The sequence below is a fragment of the Miniopterus natalensis genome, chromosome 4 (genome assembly GCF_054644295.1).
Source record: "Miniopterus natalensis isolate mMinNat1 chromosome 4, mMinNat1.hap1, whole genome shotgun sequence".
Lineage (NCBI taxonomy): Eukaryota > Metazoa > Chordata > Mammalia > Chiroptera > Miniopteridae > Miniopterus > Miniopterus natalensis.
Genome location: NC_142084.1, coordinates 22,309,978 through 22,325,255, shown reverse-complemented (window position 1 = coordinate 22,325,255; position 15,278 = coordinate 22,309,978). Strand labels below are relative to the sequence as shown.

General features: G+C 38.7%; 1 protein-coding gene across 1 annotated transcript; it reads right to left on the bottom strand.

The window, feature by feature from the left end:
* Nucleotides 1-2,456: 2,456 nt before the first annotated feature.
* ZCCHC10 (zinc finger CCHC-type containing 10) lies at nucleotides 2,457-14,755 on the bottom strand. Its single transcript, XM_016197564.2, has 4 exons — nucleotides 14,703-14,755; nucleotides 7,624-7,785; nucleotides 4,132-4,173; nucleotides 2,457-3,579 (listed from the first exon to the last, which is right to left on the bottom strand). Exons 1-4 carry the CDS (start codon nucleotides 14,741-14,743, stop codon nucleotides 3,312-3,314), a joined length of 513 nt encoding a protein of 170 aa, XP_016053050.2. The 5' UTR covers nucleotides 14,744-14,755; the 3' UTR covers nucleotides 2,457-3,311.
* Nucleotides 14,756-15,278: the final 523 nt, after the last annotated feature.

Sequence of the window (15,278 nt, the reverse complement as noted above, 5' to 3'; positions counted from 1 at the left end):
TACACCTGTGTTCAACTGGCCATAATTAATGAGTATTGCATTAATTTAAAATCAAATAAGACACAATAGAAGTTGCCGTATGCTAAGAGCTACTAAGGATACCAACATGCAATAAATCCCCAGCACTAGATCTTACTGTCTCCAAAATTCTGGACAAAATCAAGAGTGAAAAACCATGGAGTGCTGCCCTAGCCAGTTTGCTCAGTGGTTAGAGCATGGCCTGCAGACTGAGGGATCCCTGGTTCTACTCCAGCCAAAGGAGGCTTGCAGGCTCAATCCCCACCCCGGTCAGGGCGCCTGCAGGAGGCAACCAATCAATGTGTCTCTCTCACATCAATGTTTCTCTCTCTCTCTCCCTTCCACTCTCTCTAACAAGCAATGGGAAAAATATTCTCCAGTGAGGATTTAAAAAAAACAGAACAAAAAGCCCCCTGGAGCCCGGGCTGGTGTGGCCCGGTTGGGCATCATCCCGTGCACCAAACGGACGCTGGTTTGATTCCGTCAGGCCACGCATACAGGTTGGGGGTTTGATCCCCAGTAGTGGTGTGTGTGGGCGTCAACCTATAGATTTTTCTCTCTCACATCAATGTTTCTTTCTCTCTCCCTCTCCCTTCCTCTCTCTCTAAAATAAATAAAAACACTTTTAAAAAACTTAAAAAAAACATGGAACTGCTGGGTACCATTTTTTTTTTTTTTTAATGTGGACATTGTGCTGTACACTTGATAAAATGATTCCATTCCTTAAGAAGTTGTGAGCAGACTCTGAAAAGGTGGTTTTCTGCACTAGGCAAATCCATAAGAAAATCTAGGATTGCAGAACATGTAAGCCAACACAGCTAGATATTTATGCAAGGAAAATCATCCCTAAGATAGTTATCTTCAAAGGAATCAGTATGTGGAGACAAAAGAGAAAACACTCATACAAAATTTAACGGCTATTACTAAGTACCTGTTTGTCCTCTGAGGATTCAGGAGCTATTAATTAACAATTATAGAAAAAGGACATTAGTGGAAAAACTGGTGAAATATAAATAAGGCTTTTGGCTTGTTTTATCACATTAATTTCCTGGTTCTGACCATTGTACTATGGTTATGTAAATAGTACATTAGGGGAAGCTAGGTAAAGTATATGCAAAAATTGTAATACTTTTACAACTTTTCTATAAATCTACAATCAGTTCAAAATAAAAAATTAAAAGAATACATAAAACCATGAATATGAAGTACACCTTCTGTGCACTTTCTTCTATACCCAGTAGTAACTTGTGGCCTAATGTCATATTTTGATCTCAGGCCAAATTTCAATATTGTAACAGTCATACTAACAAAATGTTTGGGGATGAAAACCTATGACCTAATCACTCCTTTTGAAATGGTTGTGGTTGAGAAATAATACATTTACTAAAGACTACCATTAAGTAGAACAGCAAAGAGATAACAGAAGAGTAAGCTTATGAGCACAAACTCTTGAGCTTTATTTCATTGCAAGTGATGTTATCTATGTACACATTTTTTCTCTTCCCAAGTTCGTTATCTGCGGATACTGCCCTTAAAGAGACCACATGGTAAAATGTGTTTAATTACTAATTTATTAAATTTTCCTGTCAATTGATACATTCTGTGTGGAGCCTTGGAAGGATGTTTTGAGAGTTTATTTACAATCACTGAAAGCAGGTGGTTCCGTAAAACTTGCAGGTAATTGCAGTCTCCTTAAACTCACAACATACATATATTTCAACATTTAAATAGAAGCCCATTTTCTTCCAAAGTAATTTTCTCCCACTTTCTCATAAAAATATAAAAAAGATAACATTCATAGTTTAAAAAACCTATATTGAACCCAAATCAAGATTTCTCTGCAAATGATGCATTTTTCCAAAAAGTTTAAAAGGCATCACAGAGTAACGTGTGATGTTAAAGTAAACAATCTCACCACAGCAGAGTAACTTTTAAGAAATATTGTGCAGTATTTTTAAGCTTTCATGCTAGATTTCAAGTGTGTATGTGCTAAGTTAACACACCTGATTAATCCAAGTCTTTCATACTTATGCAGTAGACTACTGTACATGACCAGTTACCACATAAACTGTGCTACTACTGCAATTGTAAAAATGGTAAAAGGCAATCCTTATGAAAGCTTAAAAAGTTCTTAATAAAAGGCAACTGACATTGTCCTAATTTTCTGTAAAGATTACCTTCCTTCCTTCCTCCTTTCTTTTCCCCTTTGAATGGTACCTTTTATAGCATATTAACCCACAAAGATATTTGTATCACTTTTACTTGTTAGCCTTTTAAATGACTGTTTTCTGATACACTGAATTTATCAAAAGGCACCAAGATTTCTAAGTAGTTTAAAAATTTTTGTTCCTTTTTAAGTTCCTCTAGAATGATGTTCCTCAGAAAAGTATCTCTAAGAATCAGAAGAAAATGAATGATACAACACAGTAACTTGAAACTTGTTCCATCAAAAAAGTAGAAATATATTAATAGGTTCCTTGAACTTTCATTTAGGACAGAAGTCAAAATAGCTTTCTGAACATAAACATAAAAATAGAGCACATTTATTAACAATAGGAAAACTCCTAAGCTTATAATAACAATGTATTAAATCTGACGTAATAGCACACAGCCAAAGCATTAGAAATTCACTGCCAGATGTTCTGATGCATTAGCCTGAAAACATGTGGCATACATAACACTAACAAGTAACAAAGTATTGCATTGATTTCACAGGGAGAAAAGATAAGTTTTTTTAAAAGATTTTTTTATTGATTTTTTTAGAGAGAGAAGAAGGGAGAGGGGGAGAGAGGGAGAGAGAAAAAGAGAGAGGGAGAGAGGAAGGAGGGAGGGAGGGGAACATCAATGTAAGAGCTGATCATCAGTCGGCTGCCAATGCACGCCCCCACGGGGGAAGCCCGCAACCCAGGCATGTGCCCGACTGGGCATCAAATCAGCAGCCTTTTGGTGCACAGGATGATGCCCAACCAACTGAGCCACACCAGCCAGGGCAGAAGATAAGTTTTATTACAAAAATTGATTTACTGGACTTCAGCTTTTAATTGCTAGAGATATATTTTTAAGATAAAAAAGAAAAACAAGATTCACCCTTAAAATAAAAAAGTATATATATATATATATCTATATCTATAATCCATTAATACTTTTTATACTCTTACAATGTAAAACATTTAGACACTTCTGAGCTCTCAAAATTTTGGCCAATTAACCTATTTGGCTTTAACACATTCTAAATTCCCTTTTGAGAATCAGATAAAGTTTTCGGTCCATCAGTCCAACAGGGTAGAGCAGTTCTATTTCTTTTTCTTCTTCTTCGGCGGCTCATCCTCAGAGCTGCTGTCCGTGCTGGTGCTGCTACTGCTGGAAGAGCTGGAATCTGAGTCTGAATCGGAGGATGAGGAGGAGCTTGTGGAAGAGGCTGAGGATGACGAGCTGGAGGAGCTTTCGTCAGTGTCACTGTCCTCAGACGAGGACGAGGGAGACGTGTCTTCACTCTCTGATGAAGAATCACTGGCCGAACTGTCACTGCTACTGCTACTGGAACTGGTTACACTCTTAGACCTATCAGACAATCAGCGGTTACATGCATGAAGAGCTGCCGTTTCACAGCATGTGAATTTCAGATGGATATTATATACATGTATAAACTGAAGCCTGGCTAGCGTTACCATACCACCTTCCCTCCCTTAGCAAGGGTAAGTGTACCTAATACATTATGCTCCACAGCAAATAATATTAGAATAAAGCTGTAGTATAACAACTGGTTTTATTTAAACCCTCATGAAAAGTGGCTGTTTCATAATCTTAACCACTTTAGACCAGATACAGCTGGTCAATAATTTCTTACCAGTTTAGTAACATTTCCTATTCTAAGCCAGGGAATATGTACTATTTCCAGGTAGGACTCTGGGAAGTAGGAGAAAAAGGAGACATCAAGGCAACAAATTCCAGGCAGGTAAAGAGAGGAACACAGCAGAAAACAATGACATTTAATCATACATTGCAAACAAGAAGCTTCAGATCCAAATCTTATAACTATTTTAAAATCACTCTTCCTATCCCTCTAACTAGTATTGCATATTAACTATATAACACTCCTGAAGCCACACATACCTTTTTTTCTTGGTCTTTCTTTCTACATTAGTTTCTCCAATGCTGATAAGCATGAGGGGAAAAAGAAATTCCTGTTAATAGAGTGATTATGCACAGCTCAGACCAACCCTTCTGTCATCCCCAAACTAGTTTACACTGGAGAGTCACTTTGTCTTTTATAACATGTACTCAGAGTCCAGTATTTTTTGTTATAACCAAATGGAAAGCTTCCTAGTGAAGGCTGCATGTGGTACACAGAGTCAACTTAACCAGCACTGAAGCAAGACACGCTATCTATCAACTTTATCTTAGCAGCCAGGTAAGTTAGTAGTTAAGATGACTGAATGTACCAATCTGATTCTTTTTTACTTTGGACTTAGGCTAATATGGCTAAATCAACTAGTCTTGAACAATGATACAAAGTAAATAATAAAACAACAGTTGTCATTTATAATTTGAGTTTCCAGAGTCATATTATAAATGGCCATTTCATATAAAAAGAAAAGCAACTTTCAATTTAAAATAGCCATTTCTTTTTCTGTATGTCCCCTAAATGTTCAGTTATTTATACTGAACTGTGACAGTTAATACTTTGAGACTGTTCCCTCACATCATTTACCAGGAACAAAGTTTAGTGATTTTTAAATGAAGTATACAAATGGCTTGCTGTTATATACCTGCCAAATAACATGCATGCTAAATCAGGTTTTCAAATTACAGAATTACTTCTATTATTATAGCACTGTCTTGTAAATTTAATATTTCTATATTCTGGACTTCTCTATATTTCCTAGGTAATGCTTCTATCCTTATTTTCTGAGTGCTCAAATATAAATATATACGTATGTAAAGTTGTTTTACACAATAGAATTACTTTATTTTCATTTTGGAGGTAAAATAAGTGGGAGAAATACATTTATTAAACCACATCCCAAGAATCCATTACCACTGAAATGCACACACTTCCATCATTTTATCATTAAACCAAAAATCAGCAGTCCTTATTAACAGAACTATATCTAAAATTCATGTAGATCTATGTATTTTTAAGATAAAGATACATGTATAATACAACTAGAAAAACAAAAGTCAAAATAAAGTTGAGATGAAGTTATTCATAATTCTTATATTTTATTTTTAGAACAGAGGTCTCCAAACATTTTTGCTTATATGCCTAATAAAATAATTTTAAAAAACTATGTTTCCACCTCATACTTTTTTTTAAATTAACCATTTTATTATTATTATTATTATTATTATTAAATCCTCACCTGAGGATATTTTTTCCATTGCTTTTCAGAGAGAGTGGAAGGGGGAGGGGGGAGGGAGGGAGGGAGGTAAGAAAGGAGGGAGGGAGGGAAGGAGGGAGAGAGAGAGACAGAGAGAAACATCGACATGAGAGAGACACATCAATTGGTTGCCTCCTGCACACACCCTGACCCAGGCGGGGGACTGAGCCTGCAACTGAGGCAGAATCAAACCCAGGACCCTTCAGTCCATGGGACAACGCTCTAATCACTGAGCCAAACCAGCTAGGGTATCCCTCATACTTTTTTATTCTAAGTTTCAATATTTGCAAAGGATATAATCACTGGCATATTATATATTAATATTTTAAAATTTATCTTTATTGTTGAAAGTATTACAGATGTCCCCTTTTTCCCCCATTGATCCCCTCCACCCCAGATCTGTCCCCTCCCCGAGGCCTTCGCTACACTATAAGAAAATTGTTATATGACTTTGATAATTGTATCCATTGGAAAGTAAATGTCACAATAATTTGATCCCTACCACAGTTCACTTAAAAAACACACAAACTTATCTTTAAGTTGGTACTTTTACATTGTTCTTTTTTCCTTTTGAACTTCTACTTTCATTCTGCTTTCCCCTTAGAATGTATCCCAAATATTTTTATGCCTGAAAATTTTACTGATCGCTTATGATACTTCTCTGTAGTAAAAAGAGACATAACTTGAAATTGTATCTTTTAATTACCTATGATCATAAGAAAAAAGTGTTTAAAAATTCTGAACTGAGTTACCATTACAACTACAAATTGATTAAAACAATGTAAAAATATATTATAAATAATTATTATATATAAAATAATTTTATTGGAAATGCATCTCTTAATGAAAAGGATTATTTTTCTAGTTTATGTATCCATGAATATTATTGCTAGACTATGACAAGGTTCAACATCAATTCAATTCCTATATTTAATTTTTATAGATCTGACCCTGATAAACCTTGTTAACCTAAATAGGTAGATGAGAATAGAAAGAGTTTTGTTTTAGCAATGTCAGTGAATGCTTTTAACTCCTCCCATGTTATATTCTATAAGTAACATAATAATATGTCATTAAAATATACTTATAAGTTGAAAACTCAATTAGGTCCTACTTCAATTTTGCTAGGGGAAAAAATTTATAGAATAATTTACTCCCAATAATTAGGGCCATTCACTTTCTCAGTACAAATACCAGTATTTTGAAGGATCTCTAGGTTTTTATATATGAGGACAATATACCAAGGTAAGAAGAGAGAAGTGAGAGGTATGCCTTTTTTTGTGAAATTAAAGAAGGGTTTTTGGGAAAGGGGAGTGGAAAACTTCAAGAACCAGGAGACTAGTTCTCATACAGATTTATTTTTGGAAAAAGTATATATGAATGTTGATAATCTAGAAACTAATTACTTATCTATTCCTGCATAACCCTTGAAGATCCTCATGTCCACAAATTGGAAGGCAGCTGCCTTGAAAGTCCAGATGTTTATAACACTATTATGAAGCTAACAGTCCTGAAGACGCTGCTTCTTATGTATAGCACTAAGTTGACCAGCCCCCTTCCTATATCAGTTTTTCTAAAACATGTACACTTATTTCATTAGAATTTAAAAAGCTTTATTCAAAGAACATAAAAGGGTAAATAACAATGTTCCAGTTTCCTTCCTACCCAGTTCTCCTTTTAGAAAGGAACTACTATTATCAATCATTTATATATATATTTTAAATCCCATTATTCCTTTTTCTTTGTAACATAAATGATAGCATATTATATATGCTGTTCTCTACTTGGCATACTTAGATATCTTTTCATATCAGCTTATATAATCTATCACATAGTATCCTGTTGTCATGCCATTGGTAGTTGAGGCAATAAAGCAAAATGGTTAAGAGCATTGATTCGAAAGAGACTGGTTGGTTGAACACTTAACTTTTCAACTTACTAGCTGTGTGACAACACTGAGCAAGCTACTGAACCTCTCCATGCCTCAGTTTCTTCATATGTAAAATGGGGATTAATAATAGTACTTACCCTTATTTTATAGATATGACGCTTAGATATGCTAACACTTGTAAAGAGCTTAGTACAGTGCCTGGCACTTAGTGAGCACTCATTAAACATTAGCTAATGTTATAGACTAAATCTAGATAACCACCATGAGATAGCCCTAAATAAAGTCTATAAATATAAATTAAAATATTCCTTTGGATATCACATGTAAACTTACCTTTGTTGTTGCAATAATCTGTTTTCTTTTTCCTTTAAAGCTTTCTTCAGTTCTGCTGTTCTTGAAGGCCTATGTAGGTATTTTCTTTTCCCTGTGCATTCATAAGTCCAATGTCCAAATTCCAAGCATTTTTGACATCTTACATGTTGCTTATTTGCTTCGCTACAAAGCAAAAATCAGAATACAGGCCTTAAATTCTGCCCTGAAAAGCATAAACAATGTAACGTGTAAAATGATGTTTATTTTTAAATAGAAACAAACATCATTTTACAGTTTAAATTGTTTATGTTAGGTTTAATCACAGCACAGCATAGTAAGTGGTTAGGGGCATGGACCTTGAAGTTAAGAAAGAAATGAGCTCAAATCTTCACTCCAGTAACGGGAGACTAGGACAACGCTTAGGCTCAGAACTGGAAGACAGTCAAAACATTTAAAACAATCTGCTTGAGGCATCAGAGAACTAACAAGACAGTAAAGAATCACCAAGCCTGCCAGGCCGTGTTGGCTCAGTGGTTGAGTGTCGACCTATGGACAAGGCAGTCACAGTTCAAGTCCTGGTCAGGGCACATGCCCGGGTTGCGGGCTCTATCCTGGTGGGGGGTGTGCAGGAGGCAGCCAATCAGCGATTCTCTCTCATCATTGATGTTTCTATCTCTCTCTCTCCCTTCCTCTCTGAAATCAATAAAAACATATTAAAAAAAAAAATCAAGCCAAGATATGGGAGAAGATGGAAATCCAGAGTGGTCGGCCCTGTCATTTGTATCCACACTTAGGACTCTGAGGGTCTATCCCTTAAGAATAAACCAGCCATATATGGAGTGCAGCCTGGTTTCTAGACCTCTGGAAGACTCAGGAAAATCTCAGTTCCTGAAATTGGATTAAGATAAAGCAAGCAAAGAAAAACAGATGAAAGGATTGGAAAGGAAGAAATAAATTTGGCGTGGCCAGCATGGCTCAGTTGTTGAGCATGGACCTAGGATCCAGGAGATCAAGGTTCAATTCCCGGTCAGGGCACATGCCCGGGTTGCGGGCACCATCCCCAGTGGGGGACGTGCAGGAGGCAGCTGATCAGTGACTCTCTCATCATTGATGTTTCTTTCTCTCTCTCTCTCTCTCTCCCTTCCTCTCTCTGAAATCAATAAAGATATACTTAAAAAAATAAAACATAAATAAATGTGATTCCTCACTGATGATGTATTATGTACATGGCACATCCAAAAGAATCTACAGATAAAATTTTTTGAATAGTTTGAACTCATAAGTGAGTTTAGCAAGGCTTTGGACTGGAGTCAGCAAACTGTCTGTAAATGGTCAGATGGTAAATATTTTAGGCTTTGCAGACCAAGAGGCAAAAGTGAGGGTATCATGTAGATACTTATATAATAAAAAAACAATTTTCCAGATATATTTTGCTAATAAAAATATTTCAAATAAAAGAGGTTCACTAATAAGAATGGAATCCTTTTCTGGAGCATAACGTTTTACTCCATTGAGATTCAAAGTTAGTGTTCTTTATCATCAAATTGATCACATATATACCTATGTAAACAACATTCTTCTGGCCCTGGCTGGGTAGCTCATTTAGTTGAAGCAGTGTGCTGATACACCAAGGTTGCAGGTTCAGTCCCTCATCAGGGCACATACAATGATCAACCAATGAATGCATGAATGGGTGGAACAACAAATCAATGTTTCTCTCTCTCAAATAAATAAATAATTAAAAAAAACAAAAAATCATTCTTAGCTTGCAAGACTACAAGAATAAGCAGCAAGTGGGATTCAGTTTGCCAAACTGTGTTAGATATAAAATCCACATGTAAAAATGAATTGTTTCTATGTAATGAAAACAGTTAAAAATGAAAATTTAAAAGGTGGTATTTATTTTTGTTATCCTCACTAAAGGATATTTTTTCCATTGATTTTCAGAGAAAGTTGGCGGGGGAGAAGTGGGGAGAGAGAGAGAGAGAAACATTGATGTGAGACACATTGATTGGTTGCCTCCTGCACATGCCCCGACCGGGGCCAGAGATGGAGTCTGCAACTGAGTACATGCCCTTGACCAGAATCAAACCTGAGACTTCAGTTCAAGGGCCAATGCTCTAATCAATGCTCTAATCACTGGCCAGGTCAAGGTAATATTTACAATATCCTGAAAAATACCAAATACCTAGAAATAAATAGAAGAAAGTATGTGTAACACTTTTATGCAGAAAACAAACATTACTGAGAGGAGCTAGACATTTAGATAAGTGGCTAATAGAGGGATATACATACCATGTTCACAGATTGGAAGACTCAAGATTGTAAAAATGTCCCTTCTCTCCAAACTGATCTATAGATTCAAAGTAATGCCAATAAAAATCTCAATAAGTTTTTGTTTGTTGGTTGGTAAGGGCCTATAAGAGAAATATCTGAAAGTCTGCCAAAATGAGCTGAGACTAGTAAAAAATATCAAGAACATAAAAAATTATCTCATTTTGTGTCTTAGTTATATTTAAAGCACAGACAACCAAAAAAGGGATAGGTTCACTATTTGGCATGCTAGGCAAAAAGGCCACCAATATTGCATGATGGGCTAAGAGAACAAGCAGGACTATTTTATTTTGCTTCAGTTTGAACTCAGATTCAATTATACATAGAATAAAAAGAGTAAAACTGAAGTCTAAGATATTTGAGGAGTATATAACAGCCCTTATCCATTGCAAATGTGTTTAAATCACATGACCCCGTTATTGCTCCCTGGCATACCAGAGATTTTCCAGGTGAGACTGTTGGACTGCTGCTGGTAATGTGAGGAACTCTGGCACACAGGAGTGGTGCTGAAAGACTGGAAGTAGGCAAATGCTGTTTTGATTTTAGAAGTGGAGAGAAGGGTAGATTCCTCAAACTAGACCAGTGAACTTGACATCCATTGCAGCGAAAATGCTGGCTGGATTAAATCAATTCATAAAGAAGAGCCATGAACACTAGGTATCAAATCATTACAGACTAATACTGTATTGCCTTTTGGATATTTGTATTTCAATAAGGCATTCTGGAAAGTCTCTTAAGAATATCGGTGTGAACAAAACAGAACAATTAGGCAGATCAGTTGAACATCATGGACATCATGGACAAAGAGTGCTGTTTAACAAGTTGAAGTAAATTATATAGAGAGAGGTATCCAGTGATGGCCTGCAGGGTTTGGTCCTCAGTTTGGTCTTGTTGAACATTTTTACAAAGGACACAGACATGTGAAATTATCACACCTGCAATTAACACAAAGCTGGGAGGGACAGCTAATATGACGAATGACCAGATAAGGATCCAAAAAGGTATCAACAGGCTGGAACTCTTTTTAAAAAATATATGCTTTTATTAATTTTTAGAGAGAGGAAGGAAGAGGGATAGAGAGAAAGAAACATCAATGAGAGAGAAACATCATCAATCAGCTGCCTCCTGCGTGAGCACACAACCTGGGCATGTGCCCTGATGGGGAATCCAATTGGTGAGCTCTTGGTTCATGGGTCGATGCTCAGCCATTAAGCCACACCGGCCCGGCAGGCTGGAACTTTTTGTCGAATCTAACAAGATGAAATTTAACAAGGGTAAAAGTAAATCTGATACTTAAGCCCAGAAAATCAATACGAGTACAAGACAGGGAAAACTTGACTTGATGGAAATTCAAATGGAAAACACTTAGGGTTTTTAACTGACTGAAATCAGTTTAGGTTATAAGTTGGGAAATTAGAAGGAAGCAGGGTTTAGTTTCATAAATATTATTTTCCTTTCAGCTCAGCATAAAGTTTTTAATAGATTTGAAAACTGTAACAGGCTACTTCAGGAGGTGAATATGTCCTTATTGCAGGTCTTCCAGCCAAAGTTAGATGACTGCCATAAAATGCTGAAGAGACAGTAGTGGAATTCAGTGGTTTCAGTAGAAGAAATGACTTCAATAGTGCCAAGATTCTATAATCTACTTACATGAATATGAGTACATGTAATTACAATTTAAAAAGTGAAAATAATCTCATTTCAATTGATTTAAAGCTAAGCCGCTGAAAGATCTGATACTTGGGGAGTTAAAATTTAGGCTCTTTTGCTTTCCTGTTATTTTTCCCTATTAGTCCAAGGACTTTTTAAAAGATAACAGTACTTTCTCACTTCTCTTGACTGACTTAAAAGCAGTTTAAAACTTGTTGTTATGGAAATAATATATGCTCTTTATAAATAAATAAAACCTTTTTTGATTAATATAAAATTAAAAGCAAAGGTCTCTTTTCTGATCCCCTCCTCCCAAAAATATTCCCCAAACTCTCCTGGACCCCCGGCTTCTAAAGGCCCTCTTTCTCTGTCTGCAGACTTACAGTTAGTATACCATAACAGCTTTTATTACACACTATGTTTTCTTCCCAAGACCAGGAGCTCCCAAAGGTAAGATTTGTCTTTTATTCATGTACCAACTACAGGCATACTATAGAAACAGAACATTTGTATGACTTTCTGATACTTCTAAAACAAGAAATAACAATAGTCTGTAGGTGCTAAAAGTCTCACTTTCACTTCATATTTAGAGTGGATATTGGTTGGTTTTGCCAATCTAGCATTCACTACTTCCTCTGACCTACCCATCCAGCTCATCACTGATTTGTAGAGATCCATTCAATTGTTCTGGGAAGAGAATGACATCTAAGTCAATCATAGCTTTACAATCCCATGGACTTGGTTCTGGTTTGGGCATGTAACCCAGTCTAGACCAATGAGATGCCATCAACTTGAAGCTAAGAGGATATAAAAGACCCAAGATACTGCAGCCATCTTGATCCCAAAGGACTGAACTTACACAAGTATGGAACCAACACCCAAAAGAACCAGCCTGAGGATTAGAGAGTGGAGCCTGGTGACATCATTTAGTATGCTTATTAAGTATTACTAGCACTCCAGTCTCGATCTCAGAACTGACTGCAAAGCCTTCCTCCATCAAGCATACTACGTACTCTGACTCTCTAAATCTTTACCCTTATGCTCAAGGGACTCTTCTCAACTGGCATGAGAGACAGAGTCTGATGGAGGGGAGAAGAAAATGGACAGGGCCCTTAGAATAAAAAGTATAAATATTAAAAAAAAATATAGCCCTGGCTGTTTTGGCTCAGTGGTTAGAGCATTGACCTACAGACTGAAGGGTCCTGAGTTTGATTCCGGCCAAGGAAACATACCTCAGTTGTAGGCTCGATCCCCCGGTTAGTGCACATGCGGGAGGCAACCAATTGATGTGTCTCTCTCACTTTGATGTTTCTCTATTTCTCTCCCCCTCCCCACTGTCTCTGAAAAAGCAATGGAAAAAATATCCTCAGGTGAGGATTATAAATAAATAAATGAACTATAGCCCTGTAATCAAAGAACTTATATGCATATATGCATAGTCCATGGACAAATGATAATGTGGTCAAGGCCTGGGTTGGGGGCAGACGCAGGATGAAGGGGGCAACCCTGGGGGTAGGGGGGCATCTGTAATACTTTCAACAATAATGATTAAATCTTTTTTTTTTTTTTTTTTAAAGAAAAGAAATATAACCCTGGCTGGTGTGGCTCAGTTGGTTGGAGATTCATCCCGTGCACCGGAAGGTCTCTGGATGGATTCACGTCAGAGCATATACCTAGTTTGTGGGTTTGATCCAGGAAGGGGTACATACAGGAGGCAACCAATAGATGTATGTCTCTCACATCGATGTTTCTTTCTCTCTCTCCCTTCCTCCCTCTCTAAAATCAAGAAGAAAAAATATAAATATACATATATGCTAGCAGAATGTATTATTGATGTGCATATGGTGATGGCATGAAACGCTGAGAGAATGAAAGAGGCAGACATTTGGGCAGGTAGGTTGGTAGAAGAAAAAAAGGCTTTACAAGAAAGGGGCACGTGGGATGATTCCTGCATTATCTGTCTATAGCAAACCTGTGCCACTCACTCTCTCATTTGTCACAAAGGCCATCTTTCAGTTCTTAAAAACTACCTTCTTTCCTATCTCAAAGCAATTATGACACTGTTTGGATGCTCTTTCCCCAAATCCTCTCATGACTGGGTCTTTTCTCACACTTTTCTTTTTTTTTTTAATCCTCACCTGAGGGTGTTTTTTCCAAGGATTCTTAGAGACAATGGAAGGGAGGGGGAAAGAGAGAAACACCGATGCGTGAGAGACACATCCCTGGGTGCCTCCACATGCACCCCGGTGCGTGGTCGGACCCTCTAACCACTGAGCCACACAGGCCAGGGCTCGCACTTTTAATCTCTGTTCAAACGCCACCTCCTCAGAAATACCTGCCCTGCCCAACCAACCTAACAGAGGCCTTTCTCTCTTCCCACCACCTGTTACTTCCTTCAAAGTTCTTATCACCAAACTGCACTTACTTAAAATGTTCCGCTTATTATTGGCTCTCCCCACCCCTAGAACGTAAGCTCCCTGAAGGCGGGGTTTGTCCTGAACCCCTCTTTTGCTTTATACTCAAATTCTGGCACAGAGCGGCAGTTAATGAATACATCGTTTAGCGAAGAGAATGAATGACAGGAAATGAGACGACAGCTCCGGGGAAAAGTCGGCGCTGTAGTCAGGCCGTTCCTAAGGAAGGCGGCAGGAAGGGGGCAGGAAAAGCCAGCGGGCTAGAGGCTGCAGGTAGGCAGCTGAAGGTTCACGTCGGTGAGAATGCAGAGCCAGGATCGGGCCTTCAGGCTTCCCTGGCCGCGCGTGGGTGGGCGGCTAGGTGGGCAAAGGGGCACCAGCCACTTCGCGACCGACTCCTGCGCGTCCCCTCCCGGGAAACCTAACTGTAAGATCTCTTCAGAACCCCCCAACCCCACCCTCAGGTCCCGCCCCGCGGACCTTACGCAGCCGTCTACTACGAAACCGCTAGCCCACCGACACTAAACTAATTGCCCGGCCCGAGCAGCTAGCAGCCAACCTGCGAAAGAAACAGCCATCCTCTGCGGGGCTCCACTGAGGATCCGACACCCGCCCCGCATCCGGGCGCCTGCTCACCCGCCGGCTGACGCGCTTCTCCCCGCCCCCAGCCCGCCCGGCAGCCCAGTGCGGGCCCTCACTCACGCTTGTCTCCGGGCTATGAGCCGATGCATGGGAGTCGCCATCTTAGCGCGGCTGAGGGCAGCCGCGCAGGGTTTTGGGAAACGCCTCGGAAGGGGCGGGGACTTCGGGCCCCGGAGGACGCCGGCGTGGGCGGAGCGAGCCCCGCCTCCCGGCGTGCGGGGCGGGCGTGGGCGTCGTGCCTCAGGGGTGCGTCTCGGGTCTGCGGAGGAGGCGTGAGGCGAGTGCTGTGGCCGGAATGGGGTTTTTAAGGCTGTGGACTGGACAGCTGACCCTGGAACAACACGGGTTCGATCTGTGCGGGTCCACTTATACACGGTTTTTTTTCTCTCCCAATAAATACAGTTGTCTTCTTATCCACAGGCTTCGCATCCGCGAATTCAACCAACCTAGAATCCAGACCAGCAATTGAAAGGCTAACTTTAGCAAGCCTTGAAGTGAAAATGTATGTTAATTATTTCTATTTTTATGTATTTCGTAGGCACATTATAAGGACCCTATACTATGTAAGTAAAGCTTCTTGGTCAATGGGCGGAAGATACTACAAATAATTATTTTAGAATATTTTAGCATTTAGTG